The sequence below is a fragment of the Crinia signifera genome, chromosome 8 (genome assembly GCF_055691185.1).
Source record: "Crinia signifera chromosome 8, ASM5569118v1, whole genome shotgun sequence".
Lineage (NCBI taxonomy): Eukaryota > Metazoa > Chordata > Amphibia > Anura > Myobatrachidae > Crinia > Crinia signifera.
Window position 1 is genome coordinate 132,358,147 of NC_139224.1, and position 25,583 is coordinate 132,383,729.

A 25,583-nucleotide genomic window follows, 5' to 3' on the forward strand; every position below is an offset into this window, starting at 1 on the left:
TATGAAGGAGTTCCCCCTGCTCAATGACAGTACAGTATCTTACATGCGACTGTGCCTGCATATGTGTTGTACATTGAACTAATGCACTAAGAGCAACAAGTTCATGTTCTTGGTGTAATTCTGATTTAAAGTAAGCACGTCTGTTCTATATATTCTCCTGGTACAGAATTACAATGATGGAACAGTAGTCATGGCCTCCGTTCTGCTTTAATGTGTGATGACATAAAGTGGAGAGCTCTTCCGATTATTTATTATTCACTTGGGATTTTCCAGAAATAGGTATTATTATTCCAGTGCAAAATCAAATTGCCATCCTATAAATGCTGTAATCTCTCACATAAACGGGAGCTGTATTCTTTTCATAGTTCTTTGCTCAGGTTAGTTTTTCATTATAGCCGTCATGTTTAGTTAATGAGATCTGTGGGAGAATGGGAGCTGCTTACAGCCTCTGTCTTTGTGTTCCAGCACTGCACCTTCCCGGAGTACGAGCCATTACTGTAGGCAAACTATCCGCAGGGTCCGAAATAACTATCGCATAATGATAGTCACTGGTGATTTATTGGGCACTGTAGGCCTTGATTGAAGTTACCCCTCTTATCCAGAATAGCGCTTGGCATGTACTTGCCCTCCTCTGTTTACCCAGTATAACCGCTTCCTGTTTGTGTGGTTAGAAATAGCCTTGGTCTATCTATTAATTGCAAGGCTGAGGTTTTGGGGAAAGTATGCATTGTTTTATATTGGATTTTCCTGAGTTAGGTGTGGCTTCAATTGGCACACATCAAATTATTAGCTGCTTTATTTCAATTGCTGGTACGTTGCCAGAAGCCAAGTGTTAGGCTGGTGCGCCCTTGGTTTTATGCTGTGCTTGAAGGCTGTGCTTGACCTTTTGTTGCTCTTACATTGCATGTGAAGGCCACTTGCCTACGTTGTGTTTTTTTTTTCTTTTTAGTTTCATAAACCTTTTTCTGGTGTGTGTGTGTGTGTGTCTAGTTTATTGTTAATCCTTTCTTTTTATTACATTATGATGTATTTGCCAAGGCCTTTTGATTTTTAGAATGAGTTCCGGGGTTACTGTTCCTAGTTGGTATGTACCTATTTCCCCCAACTGCTATTTTGGCATAACAGGTAAAATAGAATATCATCTTCCACCTAAACACAGTGGATTAAAAAATTTGAATGCACTTTAGTGCAGAGAATTTATGTGATTCCAAACGTGAGGGGAAAGCTGACGTAAACAGGGATTATTGATCATAATTTGTAGTTAAAACTTCCTCCTTTTGCTGTCACTTTGTGGGAAGTGCCGAACTTTGGCCGATTTTTATAAGCTGCCTAAGCACATTTGGGGAAAGAATCATTCAGCCTCCATACTCACTGTGCAAGGGGGGGGGGGGGGGGAGCCGCCGCCGCCGCCGCCTCAGACTTCTACCCCTAGGTTAACATATTGACCCATGGATTCTGGAATAAGTGCCTGGAGAAACGGGTTAATGCGTTTGTGGTGGCTGCGGTTAGGGCAAAAACCTTATGGCATATTTCTGTTAAAGCTTCAGGAGGTGGTGAACAGAGATCTGTGTTAAAATTAGCTTCTAATTTAATGTGAACCCTTTATAGTTGACCCTGTACCCTAACCAATTAGTGAATTGAGCTATAAGAAGTAGGACTGGTATAAAGCTGCGGGGCAGCATCACAGGCTGGTTGCTTCAAGTATTAGGTTGTGTCCTGGTTCTAATCTGTGCAGGCCTTCAAAAAGTAGAACTGGCCCTCATTCCAGGAGGAGACACTGGCCCTCATTCCACTGGATCGCTCAGATTATTGGGAATCTGCCCATGCACAGGGTAGCATTGTATCACAGTATTGCGAATGCCTCTGCCTAATTAAAAGCAGAGACATTTTGTGGGGGATGGACGGTGACGACTTGCTTTGCCAGAAACAGGAGTGGCAAGACCAAGGACTGTTTTGAAACGCAGTTTCCTTTATATCTCAAGTTGCCATGCGATGTCTAGCCTGAGTAAGCCGTGGCAACCAATGGTCACGATGTTTGATCCCAGCCAGTTTCAAATGCATCAAGGGAGTGGGAAATCTACTGAATTTGCATTGCTCGCAGGCTGCTTTACAAATGTGATCTATTCTGAATGCGGGCCACTTTTGCTTGTTCGCTTGTATAATGCCAGCTACACTGAACAATTTGGTAACCTCATGTACGGCAGTAGGAGAGGGTGCTGTAGTTGGGAGGTGTGTGTTTGGTTTTCTTTAAGCTGGGGGCCAGATTATGCTACGTGAAGCGTGGCCCTTTTCCTATGGTAACATCAGGTACACTGCACAGGCACAAGCTCTGTCTTTAGCAGCTCATGACTATGTTCCTATGCTATTATACAGCAATTGACCGTCCACATTTGACTCCGCTAGTTTCCAGCAGATAACCTTTTTTATTATTGTAACAAATCTATCAAAACTGCAGCGGAGCTTTTGAATGCTATTGTAACCTAGGTGGGTGAAAGAGAGCGAGAGAAAGGAAAGTGTGGCGTAGAACAACTATTGACCTAAGCGGGTGATTGACAGACACAAAGGGCCAGCAGTAAGACACCTGAAATAATTGATCTCAGAAGCCAGCAATGATATTCTGTAAAAGGCGGAGATCCCAAAGGAGTCTGTATTGATTTTATGCGATGGGTTTCTTTTACATGCTGGTAAGAATTATTTCTCAATTCTTTGTGTGACAGATCCATATAGGAAGCCAGTTCCTTGAATTGTTTGTTTATGCATGTGTAAGGTGCCTTGCGCACAATAAATAAACATACAGTAGATAATTGGTATTGAATTTAAAACAAACAAACAAACAATAAAATAAAAATGAGCAACTCAAAGGGGGGCATTCAGATTTGATGATTTATGGGGCTTATACACAGGGCGACTGTGCTGAGCGATGCCAGATCTCTCAGTGCTGAGTGATCTGTCAGGGCCACTGTTACTGGCGATCTGACTAATTTATCCAGAATGCAGGATCGTAATCACCCGGCGATGGCTGGTGCCGCGCACTGCTATCGCTATGGCTCCTACTCACGGATCGATTTTAGGATTTTTTTTTTTTTACGGATCGGACTGGCTGAATTCGCACCGTGTGTAAGCTCCATTAGAATGTTCTGCCGGCATTGCTACTTTTCACTGCACTCCAGGAGGTTCGAGGCAAAATTTGCCATGTTGGCACAATTGCTATCGGCATGGCTGGCAGAGCATGGCACAGAAATTTATTATATATTTAGCATTTGTATCATTTCCCATAAATAAGTCTGTATCAAAATATAGGTTGACCTATTAATGAAGTCTGCTATCCTCTACATTCCATATAAATAGACTCTTACCCAGAATCCTAAGACTTGAAGAGGAACATGGTTATATTTTGACAAGGCTAATAACAGATGCTTCTACTTTGCAGCTATTTTCAGCAGGAAGCGGTTCTGCGATTCAGGTGGCTACTTCAACCTCTCTGTGGATCACATGTGAAAAATTAGGCAAATAAATCCCAGCTCCATCAATTTCTGTTCATTAATACATTCGTTGAAATTAAGCTGCACACTTCTATATGTTCGGAAATAAACATATGTAATACATGCCTACAATGTTATTTGACATATCTATTTTATCACGTCAGGGCCTACCTGGTCAGCTGAAAGTGCTTCTTTTAAAGCAGTGGTCAGGGAACTCGGTCCTCATTACCCCACAGTGCATGTTTTGCTGGTAACCCAGCAGGTGCACAGGAGTACTAATTACTCAGACACATTTTATAAGGTCCGCAGGTGGAGTTAATTATGTCACTTGTGATTCTGTCAGGAGACCTGCAAAACATGCACTGCGTGGGGTAATGAGGACCGAGTTCCCTGACCAATGTTTTAAAGCCTGCAGGTTCAAGTCTGCAATATTTCCATGGGAAAAGGAAATATCTGATATGGGGATTTCATCTTGCGGGAGAATATTCCAGATCCTTGTCTTGCACAGACTTCTTCCTGCCATGCGCTTCTACTCCGTATAGAAGGGGGAGGATACATTTATTATGTTTAGGAATTTTATGGTCAATTGCTAAATTGGATCCGTGTGACCTTGGTTAGGTCCAGATTTACCGTAGAGTGTAAGCTGTTAAATTCAGAGGCTGCCGCAGCTAGTGTGTTAGATGCTGATTGTGTTGTATTAAACCACCAGCAGCATTAAAAAAAATCCCTTTGTTTCCTTGTATGTTTGTACATGTCATGGGTGAGGAATGCACGTATTCACAAAATATTTTTTTTGAATTGCACGCTAACTTGAGATAAGAAACTTTTATTTCTTGTTATTGAGTTCTAGAAGCAATGGATTATACGCTCCCTCCTACCACCGCTATATTCACATTATAGCTGTCTAATCTGATCTTTTTTTTTTTTTCCTTTTATACTTGTCATCTGAATTACTGAAATTTCCCATAGATAACTATCACTCGATTTAAACTTGTTTTATTCCTTTGCTTATTTTTTCCCAGTAATTTTGTATATACTGTAACCTGAATGAATTAATGATAATAGATTAATGCAGGGGTTCTCAAACTTTTGTGAATAACGGCTCCCTATAGCAGGCATGCCAAACTATGGCATTTCAGCTGTTGTCAAACTACAAGACCCATCATGCTTTGCCACAGTTTTTCTATTAGGGAATGCTAAAACTGTAGCAAGGCAGGGATGTGTAGTTTCACCACGGCTGGAGGGCCACAGTTTGGACATGCTCGTCCTAGAGTATCATTTATTTGTTTTTTGGCACTCCTGTTAGCCAAACGTTTCTTATGGAGAAATTCAGGAAATTGTGTTTACGTGTCATCCATAGGGTCAGATGGATTCGGTATGGAATCCCGGCGTTCAAAATCCCACCGCTGGAATCCCGATCCTCGAAATCCCAACAAGGGGGGGACGTGGATCGACACCCCCCCCCCACACACACACACACACACCTTGCGGGCCCAGTGCGCCTCTATGCTCGGCATGCTAATTTATTATCCCTCTATGGGTGTTGTGGGCACCCACGGAGGGAGAAAGTTTTGGGATTTTGAACGCCGGGATTCCGACCGCCAGGAAATTAACCGCATCCCGGTCACATATGTGGTGAGAGACATCAATTGTGTCTGTTTATTTTAGGATTGGAAGCAACAAATAGTAGTGTTTTTTCCTAATTAAATTGACCATAAATATTAAAAACCATAAATACTTTGAATCGGTCCTGTAGCACCAAGCTGAGGCACCCCAGCACACAGATTGGGAACCAACAGATTAAAGTGTTTGTGCAAAGTTCATCTATTTCTCTCCCCCCCCCCCCCCCCCCTCTCCACACACACAAAAAAAATTATTTATACTAATATATTTTTTTTTTGTTTAATAAATCTTTTTATGAATGTATGCTGGTGTCACAGAGATTAGATTTCTTGCCTCACAGCGCTGGTGCACACTTTCACTCAAGGCCTATCTTTTTGGAGCTCATATGTTCTCTCCAGGTTTACATAGGTTTCATCCCATACACTAAAGACACTCGCAATGGTTTAAATAGCTTTGGACATATGTTAACCGTCTAGTGTCTGTCGTAGGGAATTTAAAGTGTAAGGGGAGGGATATGAATGTTGTCTGGCAAACCATGCACTAATTGAAGGATATAAATATCCTAAATAAGTAGTCTGATTCTATATAATCGGATCTTACCATGTTTGTAAAGATCTGTCACTAAAGCCATGATAGAATGTTTTGTCCTGAAGCCAAGATCTGTTCTATCACCAGAGCACTTTATTTCCTAGCCGGCTTTAATAGAAAAAAAAAACTAGTTGCTCTCTGTCAGCCGGGAGCTGCTCAGTGCTGGGAGATGGCAGAAAGGAAATGACAGGTTAATTTGTAGGGCTGCTGGAAGAACATGTGTGTTTTTGAAGCCTTGTATGAGAATAAAGCGGAGGGAGGGTGTCGGAATATCCATTGATCTTCATTCAAAGCACCAGTGGCTCAGTAAGACAGCAAACAGATCTGTGTAACAGTGCATTTATCAAATGGGTGCGTTACAGACCCCGTTCTCTTGGCTACAAACATAAATTGAAGTCTGGCAAAATGGATCATTTTAACATGATTTCTCTCAACAGTGTTTTTTATTTTATAGTTTTAAGTGTGATTTGTGACCATCCCAGATTCACACTGATTTAACCTTCCAAAATCCTGTTTAAAGGGCTCATTTGATCAGCCAAGTACTGCAGAAGAGCAGTCTCCTTTATTTTCAGTAGGGAATGTGACATGGGGCAATTAACAAATCATATAAAACGTCGCTTTTCAGAGCCTACCCCTTAATAGCTAATGTCTCATCGGGTTCATCGGATCCTTTCTGAGAATCCACTAGGCTCCTACCCCACTTTTATATCATTATTAAGAAATGATAGTGTGAGATCTAGTTCCTCCAATAATCAATGGACTCCTAAACTATTTAGGACTCCATTTTGTATTTCTTTTTAGTATGTTGATATTCCCCTTACGGTGTCTGAACCACACCGCTGCAGCATGGCATGTCTATAAGTAGATTAGATAGGCCCTATTGAGGTTAGGTGATGTGTCTGGATCTCCTTTTGGTTCGACATCTGTATCTAGATATCATGGTCACCATGTTTCAATTGAATACTATTTAAAGGGATGCAGTTAATATCCCGGCGGTCGGGATCCCGGCGTTCAGAATCCCGACGCTGAAATACCGACATATTCTCCCTCCGTGGGTGTCCAGCCAGCCAATAGGATTGTTTGTATCGCTTAATAGACAGGTCACTTAACCAATCTCTATGTATCTGTATTAAACATAGGTAACGTCTCTCTCAATGTAAGTGCTGCTGACAGGATGATTTTAGAGAAAAGTCATATATATTTATTTATTTATTTTTTTGGTCCCCCCACCCTCCCAAAAAAACTTGGAAACATTCTTGTTCCCCTGTATACAAACATATATAATAAAAAATACTTAATCAGCACTTCCTCATCAGGCACTGGGACTGCCTGGAGGCTAAATAACGTTTAAGAGGCATTCCCACTGCTTCTTAAACATTATTTTATTGTGTAGGACTTTAAAAACGGGTTGAAATACCATTTATACCCCTTTTACACCAAAAACCCTGGTCGGACCCTGGTCTTTGAATGCTGGAGTATCCAGGGTCTGACCCTGCTTTATACCCCATTTACACAGCACTTTGACCTGGGTCTGCACCATTTACACTGAACCTGGGTCAGCCCTGCCTTAAATAATATAAAAAAAAAAATATATATATATATATTTTAATTTAAGGCAGGGCTGACCCAGGTTCAGTGTTTTTTAGGGGGTAGATGGGGAGTGCTGTCCCCGGGTTCTGGGAGGAGGGGGGTCCCTGCGGCTGCTGAGGGGAGAAGGGTACCTGTCAGCCTGAGGTCGGAGCTCACTCAGCGGAGGAGATGATGTGCGCCGCTGCTGTACCACTCCCCGCAGCCGCGAAGTTCCTGCGGCGAATGTACAGTCAGTGGCGGGGGTCCCTCTGGCGCATGGGAACTAGTACTAGTTCATATGCGCTGGAGGGACTGGCGACACTGACTGTCCATTCGCCGCAGGGACCGGCTGCCGGGGGATGGTACAGCAGTGGCACACATCATCCCCTCCGCTGAGCTCCGACCGCAGGCTGACAGGACAGGTACCCCCCCTCCCCTCAGCAGCCGCAGGGACCCCCCTCCTCCCGCAGCAGCTGGGCACATCTGCAGCTGCACGCTGTGGACCCGCTGCTGGTGCCTGCACCCGCAGCGGGACCATTTACACCGCCATTTACACGGGTCCTATCTGGGTTCTACCTAGGTCAGGAACTGGGTAGAGGACCCGTGTAAATGGACACGGATATACCCCATTTACACCGCCAATGATCCGGGTCTGACCCGCAGCTGACCCGGATTTTTCGGCGGTGTAAAAGGGGTATTAGCTTTAAACGGTATTTCAACTCTGGCACTTTCCCACTGCAGCCTTAAAACGGTAAATTGCGCTGAAAATCTGCAATTTACCGTTTTTTAGCGGCAGTGGGAAAGGGGCATAAGTATCTCTTCTTTACCCTGCCGTGTTGTTTTGCATATGTTCCAGGTTGGAGGGATAAAGATGCCATTGTATTTAAATGTATAGATATAGGCCTGTGTTTGAAAGCAATGCAAATGTCCTTTTGTTTTCCGGATTTGTACATCCAATTTCGGCGTTGCTACTACCTTATTTAGGAGGAAAACAAAAAGAGCAGGTACACGGGTATTACTGGTACATATTACGTTGTGTCCCTTTTTTAAATATGCATTTACCATTAACGCAGCGATTATTTCTTTATTAAGTTGTGTTACTGTGTAAAGCACGAAGCTTCTGTTTGTCTAGACATCAGTGCAAACTAACGTATGAGCTGTACTTTGTCCTACAGGCTTTCAAGGAGATGTTATATGCTGCCCAAGACCAGGCCCCATCTATAGAAGGTAAGAAGCCCTTTATCTTTCAGTTACTGATTTATAATGAAGTACGTCTCAGTTTATTTAACAAGGGTTATGTGCATAGCTGCCTTACATTTCTTAAATGTAAATATTTATGAAATAATAAATATGGATGTGATTGTGTAAAAACAACAAAGCGAACCTTTAAAATAACTTTCCATAAATAGCGATACAAAAGGAAAATATGTCAGGTCTGTTTCACCATTTGTAAATTAAAACAAAAAAATAATTACATTTTAGAACAAGCAAATTGTATTTAAGATGTATATAGTTTTCTTTTTTCAGCCACCGACAGGAAGAAAATCCCCCGAAACCCCCCATTTTTGTGCAAAAACTGTGTGGTTCTCACGAAAATACCGTTTTCACTGAACCTGCATGTTTTCAAAAATGCATTGGTAGTTGGAGGGCTGGGGGAACATTGAATTTGTTCACCTAGCTGTGGTATCAGTCTCTGCAGCCAGGGTACATGCGGTTGGCGGTTTGCCCCATACACAGCCAGCATGCTGATCTATCTGCCGCAGCTGTGCTGTAGGGCTGACACCATACGTCTGTGACCAAGGTTCACCGACCTATTATTTGTAAACACCTGCTAATGCACTACAGATAATTCACCCGTTCTGTGGAACTGGCAAAATATCTTAGTGTGTACCCAGTACAACTTAGTTGCCTCTCTCCATTTTTCTCTCCGTTGGCTCCCTATGAAATGCTTCTCGCTCTCCTATACCCCTTTTACACCGCCGAAAAATCCAGGTCAGCGGCGGGTCAGACCTGGATCTTCGGCGGTGTAAATCCCTAACGCCGTGTCCCTTTACACGGGACTTCTACCCAGGTCCTGACCTGGGTAGAACACGGCTAGGACCTGGGTAGAGGGCGGTGTAAATGGGAACGCCGGGTCGGATGACCCGGCTCCCATTTACATGAATGGGGAACGTCCAACCTGCGGACCGCAGCGTCCGCAGGTTGGACGGGTTGTCAGCTTGACACTGACAGCCGGCGCTGCTGTCTGCTATACCCTGCAGACAGCAGTGGTGGCGGGGGAGGGAGGTGAACGGATGCCTGTGTGCGGCATCCATTCACCTCCTGTGCGACGGCGCGCGGGGGGGGGGGTGCGCGCGGTGACTGGGGGCAGCCCAGCAGTTTACCTTAGTGCTGGGCTGCCCCCAGCAGCGTTCCGGTCCGGCGGCGGTGGCTTTTGGCGCTTGGAGATGACATCATCCTGTCATCTCCAAGCACCGGGAGGGGAGGGGGGTGCGGGCCGGGCTGTCCGCCCGGTGTAAATTGCACTAAACGCCGGCTTGAACCTGGGTCTAAAAAAGCCGGGTGCGACCCGGCGTTTTGGTGTAAAAGGGGTACTAGAAAGTCCTCAACCACTTACATCTCCAACCTCCCCTTCACACACTTTGCTTTGCCATTAACTGCTGCCTCTTTTTTTTTTTTTTTTCTCCACCTCCTCCTCCCCCTTGCAACAGCTGTTTTAATATACCACAATGCTCGGTACTTATGTATTATCACGGCGGCCGCAAATCACATGCAAAAATCGGATGCGATTTTGCGGCCGATTTGCATGCTATTCCATCCTTGCACACCCCCACTATCCAAGTCAGGCCGAAGCGTGGCGAGCGCACGCGGTGCGCGTCCTCCCAACCTGTTCATACCCCCACTATCCACATCGGCGTGGAGTTGATTTTATAAAGCGTGGCGAGCCCGAAGCGCGGCTAGCAGAGGCAGAAAACGATCCCGAAGCGTGACGAGCGGACACGGATTGCTTGACGTGTATTCCGGGTCCCCTCACCGGGCTTACCACGCTTTGGGATCGTTTTCCGCATCCCCTAGCGGTGCTCGCCATGCTTCGGGCTCGGTGGCTCACTGGGCTCGCCGCGCTTTATAAAATCAACTCCACGCCGATGTGGAAAGTGGGGGTATGAACAGGTCGGGAGGACGCAGGCTCACTTGGATAGGCAGGAAATCGCAGAAAAACATCCGCAAATCAGCTGCAAAATTGCATCGCGGATCGAATCGTCCGCAAATCATATGCGATTTATAAAACATCGGGCGCCGTGATAATACACAAGTACCCAATGCTCACCTCTACATATAAACTTTCTGCCTCTCAAGTCGGACATACATGATCAATCATCGGCCTGATCCACAGATTATCGGTGGATCACACTGATGCCTAGGGTATTGAAGCGATCAATCAGCAAAGAGTGGACATGGTAAATCTTCCAACCTGACCTGATCATTGGTTGGCTGCATCTGGCAATTTTTTCACTGCCTCATCTGACATTTTATCTATTCCTTTGCTGGGGAGGAATGGCGGGGGAGAAGCAGTGGTAATTTACCGCTACTAATAGCACAGTCCCCCGATAAGCAACCACCAGACCTGCAATAATGATGGGATTGGGAATTTATCCCTGATACCATGCGGTTTTAGGCAATCGCTAGTCTGGCTTTGGTCGATTAAAAATGACCTCTAATCTGTCAATCGCAAAATCGGGCCATTTTTATCAGATGAAAATACATTGGGCTAAATGAATGTCCCCTTAATCTGACAATGTATGTGCCCAGCATAAACCTTCAGCCTCTGCCCCCTCTTATGTCTGCGAATAATCACAAGTAGAGCCCGCTCACATTTTGCTTTTTTTTTTTTTTTTGTAATAATGTAAATTGAAAACTTTAATTATGCAACATAACTGTATATGTAAGTTGGGAACTTGTCTGTAATAGTATGTACATTGTGTTGCTTATTCTTAACCCTGTGTTTTCCTGGGGGGGGGGTGATGACACAAGTGTTTTGCATGCCAGCAGCCGCTAGATGGTTCCAGAGGGAACAATTCAAGTGTGGCTCTGTTTTGATTCGTTTTGACGTGGTGGTAATTAGTATATGAATAACAGACCATAGTCATTTGATTCCTCTTTGGACTTTGGCTGTCCCTGGAAGTGCAGGTCAGCCATTCACACTGAATCGCTCAGTCCTATGAGCCACAAATTATGATAAAATGTAAGATAGGTGGTCATGCTTCAACTACATTTTCCTCTTTTTCTCTGTCCTCATCCCATTGTTACTGATTGAGATTGCTACTTTAAACCATCCTAATTGACTGACTGGCAAAGGTTCTGCACATAAGGTCGCCTTTCCACTGGCCACACACGGGCGGATCAGTGCACATTTTAGCAATTCACTTGGATTTCTTCTGACATGACCAGGCTGTAAGATGATGGCATTGCCAGCATGTTCAGTATTTATGCTGGCATTAGTATTCAACATTACTGCTGGCTAAACATGACGCAATCACAAAATAGACTGCTCCACTAACTGGGTATCTCAGGGTGGCACACTTCTCTGGGTATGTGCATTCATATAGTTCTTCCAGGGGTACAGGCTAGTGGTCCATCAGGTTTCTATATATGGAGCTTGTGCGTCCATTTGTATACTCTTGATTTGACAGGATGTTCAGATGTGAACTGTTTGCTAGAGAACTTTTTTATTTTTTTTAAACTGAGTATATTTTTAGACCATTTCATATCCATATGCACAAACTCTCTTATCAGGAATTTACAATGTAAACAAATGGTGAATTGAGTGCTTTATGCAGACTTACTGTTCCTGATACTGTGGAAAAGCTGTTCCCCTGCCAATCACACCTCTCTCTCCCCTCAGCACTGAGCTGAAGTTTGGCTCGCTTCTCTCCTGGCATTTGTAAGCACTCTCGGTCGGCAGACGGTAGATCACAGCTGTGCTCTAGTAGTGGCAGGTTCGTCGGCATGTAAGAGTTCTCGCTGCAAGCACAAGCTGTCCCTACTCTGACAACACCGATTTCCAGTGCCTGAGGATGGGGCTTGTATATGTAGCGCTGGGTGGAGCTGGTACTGGAACTCCAAGATGCCAAATACAAAGCTCTGGTAAAAGATTGGCTCTGTGCTTCTAGCAAGCCTGAATGTACATGTTCTCTTATTTCCCACCCGTACAAAGATAACCTATTGGGCTGTTATTCTGTGTTATATGTTTACGGTTTTACTTGGGTAAATTTTGTAAAAAAAAATGTACGTTCTGGTATTTCCGTAGTGGAATAGCTTTGCCTCGTAAGCAGTTTGTCGGTTTGTTCTATTTGCCCAGTTTAAACCATGTGGTGGTTTCTCTCCTCTAGATCCCCTGGTGCAAATTGAATGCGTTACTGGAATCAAATCAACAGTTTGTGATGCATTCATGAAAAGAAACCTTGGGGTCGATCTTATTAACCCTGAAGGGTGCGAGGTGCCGTTTTCACGCTGAAAACTGCACCCGAAATAACCCTAACTGAAATTTGCTCTCACCCCTTTTCAGCGAATTCGGCACGCCATAAGTGCGCCCGGTGTCGTGATGATTCGCACTCTGCGAATCATCCGCACACATCATATATAACAGGATCGACCCCCTTGTTGGCAGTAGGATTTTCTTTTTATCTTTTTACGTCTGCTTGTTTGTTTTCCTCTCGGTGATTGACACGCTGAACTTAGGTTATCAAATCAGTCCTTTGTTCTACAGTCGTCTTAATGTCTTCTAACATTCCTATTCTAATATAGGTTATGTTCTCCCGTCATGTCCCCCTGCTAACTGGCTTATTTCATCTTTTGTCTTCTGAGCACCTATATCCTCAGTGTGTGTGTCCTTGTGCGCTATTTATAAATCGCATAGGTACCACTAGCAGGACTATACTCTCCCCTCCTCCATGATTCTTCCGCTCATTTAGCAGATGTGCTGCCTTCTCCCCAGACTCCTTAGGATTCAGGGCGTCCAGGATGAAAGCGTGCCTGTAAATTATTCATTGTGATTATCTGCCTCACTGCCCGGGGTCCACTGGCGATTTCGGTCTTCTGCATTCATGTTTGTTCCCCCTGCTCCCTTTCCTCCTCTGCCCCTTCCTTGCAAGGTGTTCTGGACATTGCTAATATAATCTTTACAGTTAAAAATTTGGACTGTTTGACAAATGGACCATACAAATGGTTTCATAAGTCTGATGGTTTTCAAGCAGCAAGAATCCCTAAGCCATCTAAATAATGGAGAATTGTTTGCATAAACACGTAGGCCGATGGGTAATAATTTGGGCCCTGCTTGTTATGATTGGTCTATAGATCCGGTTTCAGCCAGTGTAGGGAGAGAATTGATTCACAGGATTAATACGTCCCACATTCTTTGGAGCATTGGTAAATACTTTATGAGAATCTGATGATTTTATTGTGTGAGTGTTTATTGAATAACGGTGTTCTAGAAGCTTTCTTGCCTTTCTAGTTATTATACGCAATCTCTTCTGCCACTAGCCTGGGGTCTAGCATTATAGGGGTCTACTTAGAAATAAATTTCATTTGTATGATCATTTTTACAAACTGCTGACCTACCTGTTTACACAAGATTCATCACACACCAGTTTAATGTTTATTAATACCTTTTAATTTAATAATGGTTTTTCACCTTGTGTGTTGAAGAGAAATGACACTAGCTGGTGTCTCATGATCTGTCTCACTCTCTAAGCATCTAAGGAATAGGTCCCCTCAACAATGGAGCAATTGTCTTTTAAGCACTGGTTTTGCTGTACCCAAACTACCCACATGCTTATGTGGGTGCAACAGGGTTTGAGGAGGAGGAGGTGGTGGGATGGGAGTGTCATGGGACGTGTGGGACACTTACTAAGATGGGAGGGCTATTTCACATGGGATGTTGCCATGGGAAACCAGAGAGCACTTTCTAGAAAATAATAGTAGCCGACTGCCCATTGCAACATCCCATGTGAAATAGAACTCCCATCTTAGTAAGTGTCCCTCTTAAGGGGGGTATTCAGTTCCGGGTCACGACCGTCAGGCTGGCCCGGCAGCCTTGACCCGGTCCCGTTCTTGGCCCCGCTCGACTGCATCTTGCCAGGCGACATTCAATGTCCTGCCCTGTCGACTGCCGAAAAGGGGCCGTGGCCGTGAGAAACTGCCGTGGATTGTCACGATCCGGCCGTGAGCTCAACAATCCACGGCTGTTCTCGCCAAAACGAGCCCGACTGCTTTTAAATTCAGGCTTGTTTTGCCAAGATGCCTGTTCAGTGCTGTCGGGAAAGACCTTTCCCCCATCGGAAATAGCGGCGGGGGATTGAACACCCCCCTTAGTGTCTAAAGAAATTTTCTATTTGCACATTCAGCATGATGGCCCTTTGTTTGAAAGCTTGTTGCTTTGTGTACCCAAATTTTTGGTGTGGATTTTTGCTCTTGTGCGCAAAAATAATGGTCACCGGTGGCAATCCGAGGAAACATTTGTATAACTTCCATCTTATGCCAATTACTTACTGGCCCACAAAAACAATTGAATTCCACATCTTAATGAAAACTCATTTCTCTCTCTCTCTCTCTCTCTCTCTCTCTCTCTCTCTCTCACTCACTCACTCACTCACTCACTCACTCACTCACTCACTCTCACACACACTTATGTACAATTTATATGCATTCATGATATCCCAGTTAATGATAAATTCAGTGTCGACAGCAAAAGTTTGACGTTGATGTCCACCTGGTTATAATGTCAACAATTGTTGACAAACCCAGCCTGTAACTTAACAGTCAGAAGCTGATTGACCGGTGATAAAGTACCAGGCACTTTATCACTTATCTTATCACTGCTTCATACATCTACCCCACAATGGCATGTGAAACAGTGTGTTGACAGAACATCTGTGTCAACATGCTGGATGTCGATCTTAACATGTCTGTATGTTCACAGTTGACATAAATGTTGGTTACCTATACCACACCTTTTGTATGACCCAATATTATTGTAACCCACCTGTTCAGTAGCTGAGCAATCTTGTGGTAAATCGGTTGCCATTGATTTCAGCCTGAAGAGAGCGGTATTATGTTTCTGCAAACATTATTATATACTTTACCATACCTCCCAACTTTTGAAGTTGGGAGGTCGGAAAAGGGGGTGCGGCCTCGAGAAAAGGGGGCGTGGCCTCACGGGGTGCCGCGAACTCTGACCACGCCCCCGTTTTCGACGCTCATCGGACAGCGTCTATTCTTGGCAAGCTGGGGGGGCTTCCAACTGTCCCCCCACCGCGGGACAATGGCGGCCCCGGGCGGGATGCGGAAACGTCCCCGAATATCGGGAAGTTCCCGCGGTAAGCATGACAGTTGGGAGGTATGCTTTACACCATCCCCCCCCCCCCCCCCCTTTCTGCCATCATCCTCCTCCTCATTCAGATTCCTCTCCTGTCTTGACCACCAAAAATTAGTATGTGGTGGTGTCGATATAAATCATAATTCTGTATGCTGGTGCTTATCCTTATAAGAGTGTGAGCAGGGCCCTCCTTCCTCTATATCAGTCTGTTTTATCACTGTGGTTTCTAATTGTAAAGCCCAATGGAATCTGCTGTGATACATAAGAAACTGTAAATATGAATTGTATCTTTAGATGCACTGTATGTAACCACATCCATTATGCTGCCTTAACTGTGCTTCTGTAGACTTCATGAATGAAAGAAAGCGAATATTTTTTCCCCCCATTTTAATAAAATGCAAAAACCGCTTAAAACACTTTTTCATGTGCTACATGTAGAAGTGATAAATGGGTACTGTCATATTTCATGGTGTCAGATGATAAACGTCTTGGTGTATGGGAGCGGCCCTGATCTCTGAGTGGGTTGTGCTGGTATGTGTACACCCAGAATCCGTAATGAGTTGCTTTATCCTTATACTACTCGCATAACAGTGCAAGCAAATAGACAAAGAATGTACAGTAACCTGTATTGGTCATTGATCAGTCACTGGTTTTACATGTGCTAGAGCTTATCAGAATTAATGGCAACATGCCGTGAACAACCTTTTAAATGGCTTCATATTAAGAACTGGTCTGACTACTGTCTAATTTCATTATTTATTGGGGATCAGGGTTCACTTTAATACCGTTATTAATGCTCTTCCAGCACATTGAGTGCATTGTGTAATGTTTCTAGGTCCTATCTGGCTTGTGAAAATCTCTGTACATATCTGTTTGTATCCGTGCTCCCTACACCAGCTGAATAACATTATTGTAGCACGCTCTCCGCATGCACAATTCTGTTATAAATTGAAAACCTCATAGATCGTTGCCTAGCTGCCACAATATAAATGTTACACGTCTGTCTCAAAACCACATTTCCTTGCTGCAGATAAAGAAGTACTGTACTGTATTAAAAAGCAAACCAAGATAAGCATTCGCCTGTAATGGGGAGCAATGGAGACGCACGGGAATAGATTTCTCTGCCCCACCTGAACAGTCAGCCGGGCAGATGAAAGTGTCGTGGAAGCTGCAAACAATCCCTGGGGTTTGTCGTGAAGAACTTAAATTCAATTTGCAATATTGAAACTTAAAAAAAATGTTCAGAATTGATACAACTGAATGAATGTGTTGTGCAGGAACAGGTTAAAGTAATATGTTATTGCAGAATGATGGCAGTAATAAGCCCAGCTCTGCAGGAAGGTGGAATAGAAACCACTTAGTTTACCATGCTGATGTACATTAATGGTAATCTTCATGCATGGTCGCTTTCACCGTGTACGGGAACCCGAGTGATGCATGCATTTTATATAACCTGCCAGAAATAGGTTTCTGACACCTCCAAGTAATGCTCTCCCCTTTCTTTTCCATTCAAGCAAGTAGTTCCTCGGCTCAGTATAGGGTTTGCTTCTTTCACATTTATTATATTTGGTCTCTGACCATACACCCAGGGATGGATTACTAATATAATTTACATTTAGATCTTACAGTAGGTGCAAATAATTTCTCCCAATCGGACAAATGCTGTTCTGGCAAATACCATTACTGAGGCAGGTGGTTACATAGTTACATAGTAGATAAGGCTGAATAAAGACTTGCGTCCATCTAGTTCAACCTACGTTTTAATAGCTTATCCCTTGTAAAAGACAGAATATGGTTCTTATTAGTACCCCTGGATATTTTTATCCAATAAATGCTTGTCCAACCTTATTTTGAACGTATTTATTGTATCTGCCAACACCACCTCTCCAGGAAGAGAGTTCCAAAGTTTGACTGCTCTGACCGTAAAGAAATTTTTTCTTTTGAGGGAACGAAATTTTCTTTCCTCTAATCTAAATTCGTGCCCTCGTGTCCTAGTTTCCTTTCTTGCAGTAAAAAGAGTGCTTGAGAGTTCCTTATATTGGCCCCTGATGTATTTGTACATGTTGAGCATGTCCCCCCTTAAACGTCTCTTCTCTAGTGTAAATAGTCCTAGCTTGCTTAATCTCTCCTCATAGCTTAAATTCTCCATTCCCATGGTTGTCATTGATGGGTAAATGAAGAAGCTTAGAGAAGTGGTACAGTATCTATCGCCATAAAGAACGTTCTGTGTAAGGTGATAATGCACCAGCCAATCGGCTTCTGTCAATTTACATATCAGAGCTGATTGGTTGGAGCATTATCACCTTGCACATAACATTCTTTATGGGGATAAATACCACTTCTCCAAGCTTCATACATTTACCCCTGATTTACCTGCGGGATGTTAAGTATAACAATGGGATGTTATAGAAAGGTCCTGTAGAAAAATGCTGGATTTTCTCGACATCTTGAAAAGTGCTTTAAAGGTTGATAAAGGAATGAGTGAAGTTCTCTTGTAAAAAGCTCCTGTGTAAAAGTGTAAAGTGTGTAAAATAGCCTATCTGAGCAGAAGGATAGACTTCATCAAAAGTGGTTAGTTAACCAACAGTCTGTTTTTCAGGGGGGTTGAAATCTCTGCACATGTCAGGAAACTGATTCACCAAACCAATGTATTTACAATTCAGCAGGTTTGATGGCTTTGCAAAGCGCAGGTGATGATGCATCTGTTATATGCCCGCTTTGTAGAACCCGACGCATCTGGCCAATCGGAATGAGTAGAATAACCATACACGTATAATGTGAAGGTTAAAAATAATAATAATCTAATGCGGCTTTCAGACCGCATAACTGGCTTTGACCCTGTATTTGAAAACGTTTCCAAAAACGGGTCTGCCAGGTTTAACCCCTTTCACACCGCATCTCTTAAACGGTATATTACCGTTTGTGCCGTTTTTTTTTACCTGGCAGACCCGTTTTTGGAAAAGCTTTCAAATACAGGTTCAAAGCCAGTGCAGGCACCCCCCCCGGAGAACCCCCGGGCAGCAGCGTCCACACCCCGGGGGGGGGGGGGGGGGGTTGGGCTTTTCACTGTGCTGACACAGGGGCTGCTGCTACAGCTGGCGCCGAGGAGGTGAGCGGGGACGGGCGGCTCTGGCTGGGGTGCGGGCGGCTGTCTGCCCTGACTCCCCGTCAGCCTGTAGGTTCCGGAGCGGGGCAGCAGAGTGCGGGTAGCGGGAGCCCGATGTGGATGTCCCGCTGCCTCCTCACCCTCTTGGGGGGGGGGCGATGTGGGTACCGCTTATCACTGCTCGGAGAGAGACACAGGCAGCGCAGGGTGTGCTGATGAGAGGGACGGAGAGCAGCCAGCGGCGGTGCAGCTGATGGAGAGCGGGCAGGGGGGGGGGGGGGCATCACCTCACCATGCGCCCCCCTGCCTGCTGGCTGGCTGCTCTCCGTCCCTCTCATCAGCACACCCTGCGCTGCTGCTGCCTGTGTCTCTCCGAGCAGTGATAAGCGGTACCCACATCCCCCCCCCCCCCAGAGGGTGAGGAGGCAGCGGGACATCCACATGGGGGTCCCGCTGCTGCCCCGCTCCGGAACCTACAGGCTGACGGTGAGTCAGGGCAGACATCTGCCCGCACCCCAGCCAGAGCCGCCTGTCCACGCTCACCTCCTCGGCGCCAGCAGTAACAGCAGCCCCCGCTCTCACCCTGGGCAGGGCAGGACATAGCTGACACTTGCCCCGGCTGACACTTGCAGGGACCCCCTGCCCCCAGCGCGACCATGCCCTTCCCTGCGCTGGGGGGGGGGGGGGGGGAATACCATTTCAGACCCGTTCTAGACACCAAATAAACGTGTCTGAAACGGGTAGGACCCTCCATATTTACCGTTTCCAAAAAAACGTTTTTTTGGAAACTGTAAAATCACTCTGCACCTTTCAGACCGCACACATTACCGTTTTGAAACGGTAAAAAAACGTCAATATACCGGTTAATATGTGCGGTCTGAAAGGGGCATAAGCGCATCTCAATACGCAGCTTATGATCTCAGTGACTTTGATGAGAACAAAACAGACTAGAAGCGCTAATTGTATTGTGTGAAAAATGGATGGCATGTGTGTAAATAGTATGCAGCGGATCAAGGCAGTGATGAAAAGAAAGGTTTTAATCTCCATAAAGGAGAATTAAACCCTATTTAAGAAATTAATTGAAATATGAAAGATTTAAAGATTCTCTTTCTTTCTTTCTTTTTTTTTTTTTTTCTTTCTTTTTCTTTCTTTTTCTTTCTTTCTTATATAGGTGCAATGGTGTGTACACACGGTGCGATTTTGGCTTGGCAGCCTCGGAGTGTCAGAATTGAAAGTAGAAATGAAGCGCAGTTCATTTCTATTAGATTGAAATGCAGCATACAGCTAAATGTAGCATTCCCCCCCCCCCCCTTCATACTATTTCTCCCTCCTGCCAGCCGGTACCCTTGCCGGCCACCTATATATAGATATTGACGGCTGCCAAATCGCACAGTGTGTAAACACCACAAAATAGATCTATAAGTATGTATGTGAAAATTTGAACTTGGTTGTTTACATTTGGAACACATGTGACTTCTTTGCTCAATAACCTATGAACAGTGCTCTGGAACACTTGGTGCACTAATATATTATTGGCAGAGGAATACGCTCTTTTGGCCGTGTCATGGTTGCATTTGCAGTTCTACCTTTTTAATCTGACAAAGCTATTTGAGGATGATGTTTGTTTTGGGGCCTGGTACAGATGCCAGCGTTGGCTTAGCCCCTTATCACTACATCTCTGTATCTCTGTATCTCTGTATCCTAAGCACTCGAGGTTAAACCAGGACTAGTGTGAACGCCCCAGCAGGACTTTATCCCATGATTTCACCAACTTACATTTACAAATATTGACTTTCGTCGACATGTTTTGTTTCCTGCAAAAAAGCCCTTAAAAATTTATATTTGCGCTACGGCCAAACTCTTTATAAATATGATTGTTGCATGTCCTTCCAGTGACCAGTGAATTGTGTAGTGCTTTATTCAAAACTGCAGTGAATTAGTATTTTAGTGAGCATGCGGACCACCTCCTCACTCCTCCTAATCCAGGAGACGGATGAGTCCAAGGCCTTTCTCCTGCTGTCCCTGACTCACACTCTTGAGTAGGTTCAGAGACCGAGACGACCAGGGATGTACAGGGAGCACTTTTCCTCCATCCTTAGACAACCCCCATCACTGTAAAAGAACCAGGCGCATCAACCTAATCCTATTACCTTGTATTTCCTGTTTACGGACAGTAATAAGTGCAGGGCATGAATGGGTAACAAGGGAAACGGAACAGACGGAATGGAAGTCTCTCCCCCCTGAAGAAATGTTTTAGTTTTTCTATACTAGTGCCCATAAACATATCTTACATTGCTTGTTCTTCCTTCTCCACAAGGTCTCCTCTTTCCTTACTGTACCGTCTAATTCCTCAGCTAATTCCATTACGGTTGTGCAGTCATTGAAGCTTGCTGGCAGCGTACAAGCCATGTATTTATAAGGATATTGATGTGGTGCATTGTGCTTTGTGACAAATCGGTCATTCTCTTGCTCTATAGGCTATGTAGCGCTGTATAAAGGAATGTGTTCGCCTGCCAGCAGGCAGTGAACTATTCACAGGTACATAACAGATTTATACAACGCACATAACATACTAAATCCTCAGGTTCTGTATAGCACACAAAGATCTTAGTCATATGTATCATTTTAAAAACAAATTATATTTTATTGTGCGGTTTCCTGCCAGGAGAATGGGTCTGTGATCAGTCCCAACCATAACTCAGATGTGCTCCAGTCTGTTAACTGGGACTGGTGACACATGCTATAAGCTACAGTTAAGCAAAGAGGTAATATGACATACACAGCTTTCAAATATACTCTTATGCTGGGTACACACCAAAACTATTTGGATTGGATACAAATCGTATGCAAATCGGATCGTATGATTTGCATATGATTTGCATACGATCTGATCCCCTCTGTATTCAGATGAATGGATCTTTTACAGATCCTACCTGCAGCAGGTAGGATCGGATTCGGGTCCAATTCAGATCCAACCAAACGATTTTGACCAAATCTGCATCCAATCAGTCTGAATTGGATCCAGATTGATGGGATTGTGCCAAAATCGTTTTGGTGTGTACCCAGCATAAGCCAGAGGTAGTTCTCTTTTAGCCGGTTCCTGCGCGCGCGCGCGTGTGTGTGTGTGTGTGTATGTGTGTGTGTGTGTATCATTATTTTGGAGCTCTAGAGAACCATTGAGTGCCATTATTCTGGTTACTGAAGGTGACTCCTACTAGATAATGTATTGCACATCTGACAACAGAAGGATCCAAACAGTAGTTGTAGACAAGTGCTCTAGTGCTTCTCAAGGCACAATAACAATCCAGGATTTTAAGAATCGATTGTTGAACACAAGAGGCTTGATTTTAAATAAAATGAAGTGAAGTACTAATTATCTGTGCTTAAGCATGTGTATCTCTGAAACCTGGACTGTTTGATTGCATTGAGAACGAGGTTGGGAAACGCTGGCTTAGTGCAGTTATTCTTTGGAAAGAGCCAATGTAAAATGGGCGCTGGATCCCTTGTTTTAACTCCCTATATATGAGACCAATGTATGTCTCATATGTATTGGGTATAAGAGTGAAAGGAAGACATATATTAGTGTAATGTCTTGGTGACAAAAAAATATATACGAAGGGGAATGAGGTGGTAAGTTCCTGGGTATATAGGAGATCCCGTACCCTCACTCACTCGAAGTGTTTGTTATGCAGTCACATCAAGGTATCTTTAGATTTTTCTGGGACACCACTGTGCTCAAACAACGAAGGAGTCGGTGCTTACCGTACTCACATGTGCGAATATAATGCCTCTCCCATCAAGGTATCTTTTGGTCCACTGGCTGTCTTTGAGTCCCCTTTATATCAAATGGTGCTCATACATTCCCAGTGGTCCCAAAGAAAGGAGGAGAGTACAGATGGACTCAATAATAAAGTTTTATTTAGGTGACAAAAAATGGGTGCATCAAAACAAACTGCCCCCAATGCTGGTAGGTTAAAGGATTACCTGAAGAGACGGTGCGTGGCCACCCACTGCTAACCAGGCAATTCCAGGGGTACAGATGTAGTCAGCACAGGTCCTCTCCACCAACGCGTTCCGACAGACAAGCTGTCTTTGCCAAGGTGCAGTTAAGCTGTAGAGTTCTTTCCCGAACCATTGCTTAGCGAATGGTGTTTTTTATTTCATATAAATACAGGTAGGATTATTTATTATTATTATTATTATTATTATTATTATTATTATTATGTCATAAAATATAAATATATATATTTTTTTATAAATGTCTGATAGGGGTGGTGGAAAGCTGAGGGGTGAATTCAATTATTTGGGGTGCTCATAAGTGCTGGGCGATTATTCAATTGTTTTGCTGTTAGGCACAAGTGCATGTTACCTTTTGCACCGCTCACACCCAAATGCATAGGGTTTAGATTCAAAGGGTTCTATTTACTAAAGGTTGACCTGTTTATCAATTTTTCAGGTCAATGAAAATCGATAAGTTGTTTGTGGGGCTACAACACACATTTACTAACGTTTAAAAAGATAGAAATATCAAAAATTTACCTTTGTAGAAAATTTGTGTTAGCCCTAGAAACGCATCAACAATTTTTTAGTGATTTGACGTTTATAAAAAAATCAATGAAAGTTTATGAAAGTTTACCTTTAGTAATTATACCCCCATAGACTGGCTAAACCTGTGCAAACCACTGGGTGCACTGACTTTGGGCGCGCAAAATCCAGACTTTCACCAACTGAGGAAGAGGGCATGTAGGAATAATGGTCACTCTTTGACACACCATTGAATATCGCTCATCAGGCAACGAAAAACAATTGAATTTCCTACGGAGAGAGAGAGAAACAAGTACTGAAATAATGGTGTTCTCTATAGTTTACCTTTCCTGCAAGTTTTATAATATGGTATATAAGATTATTTGGAATTACCAAGTCACCACCACTTTATGGGTATTGCTTACTGGTGGTGTTATTATTAATTATGGTGTAACCGTTTGTGCTGTTCGTATAGAGAAATATTTAGATATTTCTTGATTTAAGGCTATAATAACTCACTGTTTGCCTCTTTAATTTGCTAAACTCTATCTATTTTGTTGCACTGAACATCTATACATTTTACGTAGAACATCTCATTGCGATAAGCTCTGAAACCACTGAACCGATTGTGGCGCTGTGTAGCTCATTTTTTTCCATTCAGGTTTTAGGTTAAGTATCATCACTACCTGTCATCTGGGGCTGTGGGCGGGGCTCCATGGGGAGGGGTCACATGCACTACTATTAGCAAGATTGTAGTGACAGGCATATGTGCTTCAATAGCATGTCAGTGACTAACGTACATCATTTATCCAAAGAAGTTGCGTTAATCATTGTTAAATGATCATTCGTTTTCCCAACAAGTGGCTTCCATATGTATTTGTTAAGATAACATGGGGCCTTATTTTGGTTCATTCTTTCTGACAAAATCTATCTTAGATGGGCAAAACCATGTGCACTGCGGGTGGGGCAGGTGTTACTTGTGCAGAGAGAGTTAGATTTGGGTGGGGTTTTACTTCAAAGTGAGATCTATATTGCAGTGTAAAAATAAAGCAGTCAGTATTTTCCCTGCACAGAAACAAAATTACTCACCCAAATCTAATTCTCTCTGCACTTGTTACATCTGCCCCCCCTGCAGTGCACATGGTTTTGTCCATCTAAGAAGGATTTTGTCAGAAAGAATGAACCAAAATAAGGCCCATGGTTACCTGGGAGTGTTAAGGTCCAGACACACTGTATGACATGCACCACAATATCAGCGGTGCTGTGCAAACCCACGACCTGTGGGTAACCTCTGAACGAACATGCAGTTACTGATGATCTCATGAGATGGACTGCATGTTCAGATGATGCGGTGTATCGTCCGCGGGAGGGCCTATGGTTAACAATATATTGGGTACACACTAAACCTTATGCACATTGATATCTTTAACGATATTGTAATCGTTCATGCAGATCGGATAGTGTGGCCCCAAATTTAGATTAAAAATCGACCAGTCAGATTATGGTAATTATTTACTAGGAATTATTGCAGTGACCGATCTACCTGTACACAGCAAGAAATGCACCCAAATCTATTCCCCCTGTCCACCCTTCTATCTCAGCTCGGTAATCTCACCCCACTAAAGGAAATCTTGCTTTATTATTGTTCATAACCAGGGGCGTAACTAGATATGCATAGGCCCCATAGCAAAGATTTTTAAGGGCCCCCTATTTAGCAACTGATGGTGATAAATGTGTGTAAAACATATTACTTAGACAGTAAAGATGGGCCCCCTCAGCTCTGGGCCCCATAGCAGCTGCACCCCTTGCACCTATGGTAGTTACGCCTTTGTTCATAACTCAGTCCCTGCTGCACACACTCTGCTTTCATTCCACGCCATCCTCAAACTGACGCAATCAGTGCAATCCAGGCGATAGGCGGAGTGACTTTGTTCTGCATTTTGGATGGTTTTCCTTTTAAGACCTCCTATAGGTGTAAATACTGTGCTTGGCCTCCCATACAGTATTTCTCGATTGGCTCCTTTATATTCTGTTTCTGTTCTGATGATCTGAAACATTCAATCTTTCACCTCCTAATGTGGGCTCATTAAGCATGTGTCTGTTAGAGCTTCTGCTCTCGCTCTATTATTGAGCTCTGAGGCTGGACAGCTCTGCAATCATTTCTTCATCTCCAGCCTGTCACAGGTGCCTCTTAGCTTTGCTTCTGTAAAGTATGATGTCGCTAATCGCACCAGAACATACTGTGGTGTGTGTGTCTTTTTTTTTACGTTATTTTTTTTATTTTTTTTTGGTACCCATTGCATTTTGTGTCTCTTGT

General features: G+C 43.8%; 1 protein-coding gene across 1 annotated transcript in view; it reads left to right on the forward strand.

Moving 5' to 3' along the window:
* XPR1 (xenotropic and polytropic retrovirus receptor 1) overlaps nucleotides 1-25,583 on the forward strand; it is a 123,101-nt gene that overhangs the window by 5,553 nt on the left and 91,965 nt on the right. The window contains exon 2 of the mRNA XM_083157180.1: nucleotides 8,438-8,489. Within this exon, the coding sequence (XP_083013306.1) occupies nucleotides 8,438-8,489 (52 nt within the window). The remainder of the gene's footprint in view (nucleotides 1-8,437; nucleotides 8,490-25,583) is intronic.